Source organism: Gekko japonicus, unplaced genomic scaffold (assembly GCF_001447785.1).
Source record: "Gekko japonicus isolate JY-2015 unplaced genomic scaffold, Gekko_japonicus_V1.1 scaffold32, whole genome shotgun sequence".
Taxonomy (NCBI): Eukaryota; Metazoa; Chordata; class Lepidosauria; order Squamata; family Gekkonidae; genus Gekko; species Gekko japonicus.
The window spans coordinates 1,621,058-1,630,906 of NW_015167527.1; the positions used below are offsets into that span (position 1 = coordinate 1,621,058).

A 9,849-nucleotide genomic window follows, 5' to 3' on the forward strand; every position below is an offset into this window, starting at 1 on the left:
CATTTAAAGGTCTTTTACATGCAATCAAGACAGCTAGATTTCTTTACTTTTTTAATGAAAGCTGCAATTCCCAGATTAATAACAAGGACCTGACAAAAGAGCCTCAGAAAATGCAACATTCATACCTTCTAGAATCTCCTGTACAACAAGGAAGTACAAATACAGCTATAGTAGTAAACTTTTTGCCTAAGGTTCCACTGTGAGAAAAGGAAACACTATAGGAAAAGAAAGTGTGAATAAGTTTTTTACCTACCTTCTGTGGGTAAAATTTCATAAAGGTCATGGTAGGACAAAAAAAGGGGGCAATCTTTTGATCCATCAGCTCAAAACATGGCTTCAGAGCAAGAATGCAGTACAAATTATTTTAACAATCAACTGGATCCAAAATACATCAATTTTACTAAAAGAATTCAGTGCTTTGCATTTGAAAGCATGTAAAGCACAAAAAGTTGTGCTCTTTTATATAAACAAAGGCAGACACATTTTGCAGTACTTTTACCTCTGTAAGAGATCCACAGGCAATTCCACCGTGCAAGATTTTATCCAGATCTTCTAGTGTTGTGGGCAAGAACGCTGATGTTGGATCAATGGCTCTTTTCATTTTCATTTCATAAACCTACCCAAAACCAAGATTAATTAATAAAAGATGTTGCAGTCAGCTATTAAGAAGCATGTCTGGTATCTGCTTCCAAAAAAGACAAAGCACCTAAAAAACCACATAGACACTTAAGATACTTAATTTATTTTTCATCATTTAATGTCTCTTCCCATCTTTATGTTGTGTCTTTTGATACCACAACAGGAAGAAGTTTTCAGAAAGGATTTTAACCACCTTCCACTGAAACCTCCCCAATACCACCTGAAAAGCCAATCCTGAGAGTTTGGGGACTCTGTGGAATGTTGTGGGATATGGTTTGAGGAGCTGCTGCAGCCAGAAATATGGAATCAGCAGAGAAATGTTCAGATCCCACTTGCATGAGTGTCAAAAGAACTGGGAGGGTTACAGCTTTTGTTGATTTTCCCTTCAGACTGCAGCCCCTTGGGCCACATCTCACGTAATTCCCAAGGACCCCCTATCCTCAGGAGTGGCTTTTTAGGGGCCCAAGCTCTAGAACCAGCCTATCAACCAGTAAAAGTTATTTTGCAAACTTTCTCTGTTATCGCAAGATGCTCAGTTTGCCTGACTGATAATATGGGGAGGGGAGCACATTGCATTAAAATCCAAATATAAAGTTTCAAAACTTATGCAAAGCACTACAATAATAAGGCATGCAGATCTCTGATGTGCTAACTAATTTGGACTGAAGCTCAACATAAATATATGAGCCTGTGAAGGGATATGCAAGCACAGCTTAATTAAACCAAAAACATTTCATCCTACTAAGTAAATCGTTTTTTAAACACAAAAGATAGATTTCATAAGCATAGGGTCACTGTCATTTGAAATGTGGTGTTCGAGGAGAGTTTACAGAAACAGTGGACTGCCAAAAAGACAAATAAGTGGATTCTAGATCAAATCAAGCCTGAACTCCCCCAAGAAGCAAAAATGACTAAACTGAGGGTCTTGTACTTTTGTCACATTATGAGAAGACAAGAGTCACTGGTACCATCACTTTGCGTGATCTGGACACTATACTTCTGTTGATACAGCCCAAAACCGCATCTGCCTTTTTAACAACCGTGTCACACGGTTGTTAAGCGTAGCCCACGTAGCGGCTTTGCAAATGTCCATCAGGGGAACTCCCTGGAGGAAGGCAGTTGAGGCTGCAACAGCTCTGGTTGAATGAGCCCTGATAGGGCCAGGCAATGGCTGCTTGGCAATAAGGTAGCAGAGGTGGATGAGCCCTGCAATCCACCTTGATAGGCGTTGAGCCATGATGCGAGTTCCCAGCCTTGCTGGCGCATAGGAGACAAAAAGTTGAGAGTCATGTCTCGTTGGACGGGTTCTGTTTAGGTAGAACAGAAGCGCACATTTCGTATCCAAGGTGTGTAACAGCCTCTCCTCTGAGGATGTCGGCGCAGGGAAGAAATCCGGGAGGAAGACCTCTGCCTGTAGGTGAAATTCTGACACTACCTTTGGCAGGAACGAGATGTCAGGTACGCGGCAGACGCCGTCTGGCAAAAAAGACAAGTACCTATCTGGGGGAACCCCCACCTGCAGAAGAGTGGAAGAAGGAAGGTTGGATTCATTTCCCACTCATGGAGACTGAGTCCTGCCCGACTCAGGTGGTCTGCTTGTACATTCATGTGCCCTGGGATGTGCGTGGTGACTAGGAAGGCGTTGTGGGCGATGCAGAAGTCCCATAACTGGAGGGCGAGATGTTGTGAAATGGTGCCCCCTTGCTTGTTCACAAAGCTGAGGGCAGTAGTATTGTCCGTGAGGACCATGACACATTTCCCCTTGATCAGGGGCAGGAAACTGGTGACAGTGAACTGTGTCGCAAGCAGTTCCAGGAAGTTTATGTGCCGCTTTCGTTTTTGAGTGTCCCATCTGCCTCCGACACAAAGTCCCATCATGTGGGCGCCCCAGCCCGAGGGGTATCCATCTGTTGTTAGGGTCATTTGGGGTGATGGATGATGGAAGGGTGCTCCCTGGAACAGATTGGAAGGGACAGTCCACCAAAGTAAACACTCTCGTACTTTGGCAGGTGGGATCAGGAGGGTGGGGTGTGTGTCCTCTATTGGATTGAAATTGCGGACAAACCATAGTTGTAGGTGACGCATTTTTAATTTGGCAAAGACCAGGGCTGACGTAGTAGCAGCCATAAGGCCGAGTAGCTTTTGTATTTGAAAGGCCATCACTGAAGGCCAGGAACGGATGACAGTGGCTAGGTGGACGATGTCGGCCGCTCTGTTTTGTGGCAAGTAAGCCATGCAATTCGTGGAGTCCAGTAGCACACCGATGTAGTGTATCTTCTGGACCGGTTGAAGTTGAGACTTTTCTAGATTTACTTGTAGACCTAGGTTTTCGAGGAGGACCAACGTCTCGTTGATGTTTGAGACTAGAGTGTCTTTGGAGGTCGCCACCAAGAGCCAATCGTCGATGTATGGGTATATAGAGATACCCTTGAGATGGAGGAAGGCCGCAACAACTACCATAGTCTTTGTGAAGACTCTTGGTGCACTTGAAAGGCCGAATGGGAGGGCTGCATATTGGTAACGCTGTTGACGAAAGGAAGGTGCTTCCAGCGTGGTGGAAAGAAAGGAACTGGCGGGATGTCCGCGCCCACCCCTCTGGGCATGCGTGGTGGGGTTCCTGCGCATGCCCGAGGTCTGGGCGTGAAAATCCGTTAAGAGCTTGCTACAATGCCGATCGATCCAGCACATGCGCACTGTATCCCATGGGTGTGAAGCACAGAGACGACGTTGAAGATCTTTACATTCATCCCCAATGAAATTAATTTTATTTGTTTTAGCTCAGTTTACCAGCCTGTTAAGATCATCTTGTATCCTGACTCTGTCTTCTGCCGTATTTGCTACCCCTCCCAATTTAGTATCATCTGCAAATTTAATAAGCATTCCCTCTATTCCTTCATCCAAATAAATGATAAAGATGTTGAACAAAACAGGTCCCAAGACAGATCCTTGAGGCACTCCACTTGTCACTCCTCTCCAAGAAGATGAGGAACCATTCACAAGCACTCTTTGGGTGTGATCTGTCAACCAGTTACAGATCCACCTAACATCCTCATAGAGTTTACTACATCTTCATAGAGTTTAAACATACAATCACATTCTCCAAGCTGAAAAATCTGCCACACCTTATTGGCTGGCTCCAAAGACATCAGTGACTGACACATCTGATTCCCCCCCCCCCCCCCAGTTATCCTTGACATTTGGAATGGTCTGCAGAATTTTGTTTTGTGCTTTTTTATTCATAGGCTGAGCACTTATCTTCCCCAGCGCTCAAGAAAACAACTCCTACAAAATGCAAATACCTATCTTTCCATACACAGACAATTAGCCAGCAACATCCCTTCCATTTAAAGGGGATAGAAAATATGACCATATGTGCCTAGCCCCTGCAAAGCACTAAAAGAAAGAAGTTTAATTCTTCTATGGACACATCCATAGTCACCTTTTTTAAAAAAGAAGACTGCCTTCTTGGAAAAAAACCCTTCTACATGTGGCTATGGGCCTTTTGACAATTCTGGTGAAATATCAAGCCCAACTAGTTACACATTATAATATTCCTATTATTTTAATTACTGTTTTCAAAAATTCAATATAAAATATGAATATACACAAAAACCAATTCAAAAGGTTGATACAGCTAACCTCCCTTCAGAAATTTTTACAGACATTACTACAATGAAATTAACAACATCAAGACATTTACACCAACATCTCTTCTGAAACATATGGAGATCATCTTGAAATACCATAGCAGCATCATAGTTTGCAGCGCAGAGGTTTGAATGATAAGTCCATTGATTATTTGTTCCATGGAAGTCAATATTTTGGGGGGAAAGCACTTGGAGCTCCCCGAAAAAGTTAGCAAAAAGGTATAACAGGTCTGGTTTCTATCACACTTAATGAGCTGGCAAGAAGCCCAGTAAAGGAATTTGATAAGTAGCTGAAGAGATGCTTTATTTTTAACGAGATGTCAAGATGGGGCTGGTAAAATTTATTAAGCAGAGATACAACTGCAACTCTCTGCAACAGAGATTTAAGTTTAGCAAACCTGTTTCTATTTTTGTTGATTGTTTCCAAAAGTTAAATACAACTTTTAATATTTTGTTTATAGCTGAGAATAACTATTGTTTAGAGATTGTATGGATCTTTTATATTTCTAAATGTTTGTGGAAAAGAAAGCTAGCTAAATTCTTTACTAAAGCAAAACTCATATTTCTAATAAGAATACTTGCTTATTAGCCAAAGACAATGAAAGATTTATTGATGCATAGCTGTGAAACAAGGATTTAAAATTAAACTGCTAAGCATTATTTTAACAAGCAAAGATTATCTTTAACCAATTATATGCAAGATTGAAAAATAGCGGAGACGTTTCCAACAGGAATTAATGAGCAGATTTCATTATTAGAAATATCTTTATCAAGCAAAAGTATTTTAAGGAGGAATAAATCATAAGGCTTTTTGACAATCTAGTTTTAATTAGTGTAGCAGAATTTATGTTTTCTATATAAGAGGGCTCTCTAGAGGCCATTAGAAGTAAGGAGTTTGATTTTTCTAAAGTGGAATTATTAAACTCTAATATGTATATTATGTTTGAATATTTTATAAACAAATATAAACAGGTATAACCAAGTATAAACAAACATTTGTAGATCATGTGGTAATAGAAAATACTCTGTTAATAGCAGAGAAAGTTAATTTTTGCTTATGAATTTAAGCCAGTACGTTTTTAAGAGATGGAAAAACTGGGAAAACAGCCAGCAGAGCTACTGTTATCCAGAAGTGTGTCAGTTAACACTGCTATGTCTTTGGAATGTGTGGGGAGTGATCCTCCCTCCTGGTACACTAACGATGTCTCCTGTCTGGGTTGTTATCTGTGTATGACTTTTTTGACCTTGGGCTTCAAGCTGCTCCTGACCTGCTGGGAACAAACGGCTCACTTTCTCCCGCTCACTTTTCTCTCACGCGCGGGATCATGCACAATGCTTTCTTCTTCTTTTTTTTGAGTCCCCAAAGGGGATTTTTTTAAAAAAAATTCCAAACTACAAAAACTATCACAGAAAAAGGGAAGGGGGACTACATATACGGGACAAAGTATAGAAACCCACTACTGACTAAAAACCCAAGAGAGGAGATCCTCACTAGCTTCATTACATCAAGTCTTCATTTCATTTAGATCAATATAAACTGAGTCAGACATTTAAGTACTTTTTCCTTTTCATTAACTCTTAAAACTTAACTGTCTAAGAACAGTACCCCCCAGTCATCCCCATTCACAGTTCTCAAAGGCACAATTCAGAGTCTTTCAGCCTTTACTTCTCTTTTCCTTGTCTCTTCCGCAGCTTATAAGGACTTTTGGGGGCAGCTGCCCCTTGCTCCGTCAGAGAGTTCTCTCCGGAAGAACCCGAGTCCAGCTCGCCACTAGACTTGCTGTCCTCTTCTTTTTTCCCGTCCTCTGGTCTTCCCAGCTGAACCCTTGGAAATTCTTGGGCTTTCAGAACAGAACTTTTCTTTTTTATCCTTAAACTTGAAAGTAATGTCTTCTGGAAATAGCCATTTATATCCAATTGAGTTTGTCTGAAGGACAAGTACTTCTTTCTCCGTTGTCTTGCTTCAAATGGAATATCCTTTAGCGTTCTGATAGTATTTCCCCCCACTTTCAGTGGTACTCCAGAAACCGCTTTCAGGATTGCATCCCTCACATGCCTTCTCAAGAATCTTATAACAATTTCCCCAGGCAGATTATTTTTCTTTATGTAGCCTGAATATGATCGATAAACCACATCCATATCGCTCAGCAACACTTCTGCCTTCATTTCTGTCACTGGGGCTAGCAATTCACTCATAACTTATTGGCTTAGGCTTGCAATGGGGGTGCTTTGAAACTACTATAACTTTGGGGGGCCTGCTGCTCTGGGCCATTCCTGACAAAAACCATTCAAGTGTCATAGTTATGAACTACCAATAAACAGAATACTTCTTATGAAGCGTTGTGTGGTGTGATCTGACTACAGAACCTGACAAAGTGTACCATATTTCACTTTTAATGAGATTCTGACAGGACACCTGTGGATGAAAGGACTATAAAAGTTGAAAGAAAGCCAGAAACATCTTGTTTGTCAAAAGTAAGATTAATGGATAATAGAGACAAAGAAAATCAGAATACTTATGCCACGGATGATGTAAAACTGTGAGGAGAACCAAGAGTATAAAAGTTGGAACACAACTGATGCTCAGTGGACAGCTGAGCGAAACGTTTGGCTGCATGTTGTCCACGTATGCCAACAGGGCAGGCAATACACACAATAAAAAACTAGCTTCATTCCTGTCCTGTTTTGCAAATTGATACTTACAGTTTGCATTCTGGGGGCACAGGACTGACTGACAGTGTGAAGAAGCTTCTGCACAGTCTGGTAGCTCTGCCCAGTCACTTTCATTAGTTCCAGGAGAGAAAGACACAAAAAGTCCTGAAACATGATCATCAAAAGCAAAGAGTTAAATCTTAAGGAATGTAAAAATGGATAGACATTTATTTTAAATGCTTATACCCTATGTGCTTAGCTTGTGCTCTGGGGGCAGCTGCTAGACTAGCTTCACGTGTTTACAAGTAATTTCCTGAAATAAGTAGCTCATGCTGCATGAGCAGATTGCTACCATCAAGTCTTCTTTTTGTTGGGCTTTCTCTGTTCCCCTCTCCGTCTTAAGTTTCATGACCATGTCACTTCTGCCACTCACATAGCCACACAAAGGACAAAAGTCAGAAGAGACAAGGCATAAATGCAGTCGGCTCTTTCTGATTGTATCAGAACACTAAAACAAGCTCACACAGAAAAGCAATCCCACTTAAATGCTAAGACCTTTTTAGACCACTACTCAAAGTATTTTAGCAATCAACTAAAGTGTTCATATCATAATCATATTCCTCCCTAATAATGACAGCTGCCCTGAGCCCTGCTTGGCAGATCAAGGAGCAGGATACAAATCTAATAAATAAATACATTTCAATGACCTCAGCATTGTAGTCAATTCTACGTGGATTTAAGATTTCTTGATTTCGATGGGCTTAGACTGACATAAATCTGCAAAGGATTGCACTATTTGATAATGACATTTTTGACTCAGACAGTCCTTTATTGGTCATCCCATATTGCAGTGAAGTAACCAAAACTGTAGTTAGAGTGTCATACTATTAGCTGGGAGACCAAGGATCGATTCCCCACTCTACTATGAAAACTCACTGGATGACCTTCAGCCCATAAACCTAATCTTTCCCACAAGCTTCTTGGGTAAAATGGAGGAGGGGAGAACACTGTTGTAAGCCATTTTGGATCCCCATTAGGGATAGAAGTGGGCTGTAAATATTATCTAAAACTAAAAATGTCCTCCATGCCCAGTCTTGCCTCACTTCCCTTATTTGGAAGGGCCCAGACCTCCCTCAGCCACACCTTCAGAGAATCAAGAACCATTTATTTAAGCTACCCTGCATTTTCCACCCCACTCCAAACCAAAAAGAACAAAATCTTTTGTATCCTGTTCTCTCTCAGCTTCTAACATAGAAACAACAATGAGTCCTTTTCCATCAGTGTCCAGGACTTGTAGCATTCTGCTCTGCCACAAGCAATGGGTTTCAGCTACTCCTGCCACCTCTGCCAAATTCCATGTAAGCAGTCCTGTGGACCTACCCATATTTTTATCTGGATTATTTGCTTGCACCCCTACCCTGTCTCATATCTCCGAACTTTCCTGTATGAATAGTTCTTAGGTCCTTTTGCCTTATCAGCTACCCAGATGCTTGAGAATATCCCCAACCAACTTCCTAATTCAGGATCTACTAGGATAGACAACAAAAACTTCTGCTTTTCTCACTACATCTCCTCTCTGATACCCACTTCTCTCTCAAGGATAAATATTGCATAAATGCGTTGGCATTTGGTATAACTGCATATCTTATGGGCACTAGTACCTGACGCTATTCTGACTACTTGAGTATACTTTATATTCATCCCAATGAACTCTCAAATTTCAATATTGCCAGCTGTCAATGCTCCATTCCAGAACTTGTTTAGGAACTTTAGTTATCTGCTTTATTTATAGCCTGCCTTTCTCGCTGAGATTCAAGGTGGATCACACAAAATATAACAATGTAATCAGATAGCATAAGTCATCCAATAAACAATGCAATAGATCTAGGATTTAAAAAGTTACAAAAACTATGCTTTATTAGACATTATATCATAAACAATGCAGAAAATGGAATTACAAAAGTCAAAGACAATGAAGCAAGAGCAGGATAAAATATACAATAAACATTAGCACAAACAACAAACCTATTCCTTGCATAATAAAGCATTGTCCTGAACCATGTCATTATGCTACAACCCTATTCCATTTATTTATTTATTTATTTCATTTTAATTAATCTGCTTGGAATATGAAGTATCTTTTTAATAAAGAAATTTATCTCTCATACATGAATGAACAAAAAAGAGAAGGTAGAGCATGCATTACAATTCTTACATCACGGCATACAAAATATAAACATCCCACATTAGACACTCACACTGTGGTATCTTCTCTCCTTATATATAATTGTGCTTTGGAGTGGCCCTTTCCAGCTCTCCCATTGGCTGTCCAATGCACTCCTTCAGCCGTTGGCCCGTCAGCCACCACTCAAGAGTATTTGTGTGCCATTGGCTGGGTGCTGGGTTTGCTCCTCTTCCCCACCCACTCCCCCTTCAGCCACTGTGCGCTGTCAGAATTATTGGCAAATAGCCTTCTCCTGCTTGCCTCCTCTGTGGGACTAACTTTCCCCTCAGTGGCTGTTGGTAAGTGTAACGAAATGGCAGTTACCTGTGTTTGAAAGACGGCTGCCATCTTTGGTTGTTTGTTTAAAATGTTCCCCCATAAGGTTTGAGCTGTAGTTCCAGAGAGGGGCCTGCAGGGGTATCACTCACTGGGTGCGTTCAGACGGGGGCTTTACAACGGTATAGGTGCCGGTTGCAATCGTTGTACTTACCGGCGTTCAGACGGTGAACATCTGCCTCCCGTCCCTAACCGTTGTAAAGCCCTTTACACCGTTGCACTCTGCCACCAGGTCCCCAAGTGGTGGTATCCTGAGTGCAACGGTTGTAAACGCTGTACCTCGCCGTCTGATCGCTCTCCACTGTTGCACAGCTACTTCCGTTCGGAAGCCTGAGGCTTCCGATTTTCGCC

General features: G+C 41.3%; 1 protein-coding gene across 1 annotated transcript in view; it reads right to left on the minus strand.

Moving 5' to 3' along the window:
• The window catches only part of RAD51B (RAD51 paralog B), a 545,357-nt gene that overhangs the window by 521,155 nt on the left and 14,353 nt on the right, over window positions 1–9,849 (minus strand). The window contains exons 3-4 of the mRNA XM_015413281.1: window positions 6,990–7,103; window positions 500–616 (exon numbers count right to left, since the gene is read on the minus strand). Coding sequence (XP_015268767.1) covers window positions 500–616; window positions 6,990–7,103 — 231 coding nt within the window. The remainder of the gene's footprint in view (window positions 1–499; window positions 617–6,989; window positions 7,104–9,849) is intronic.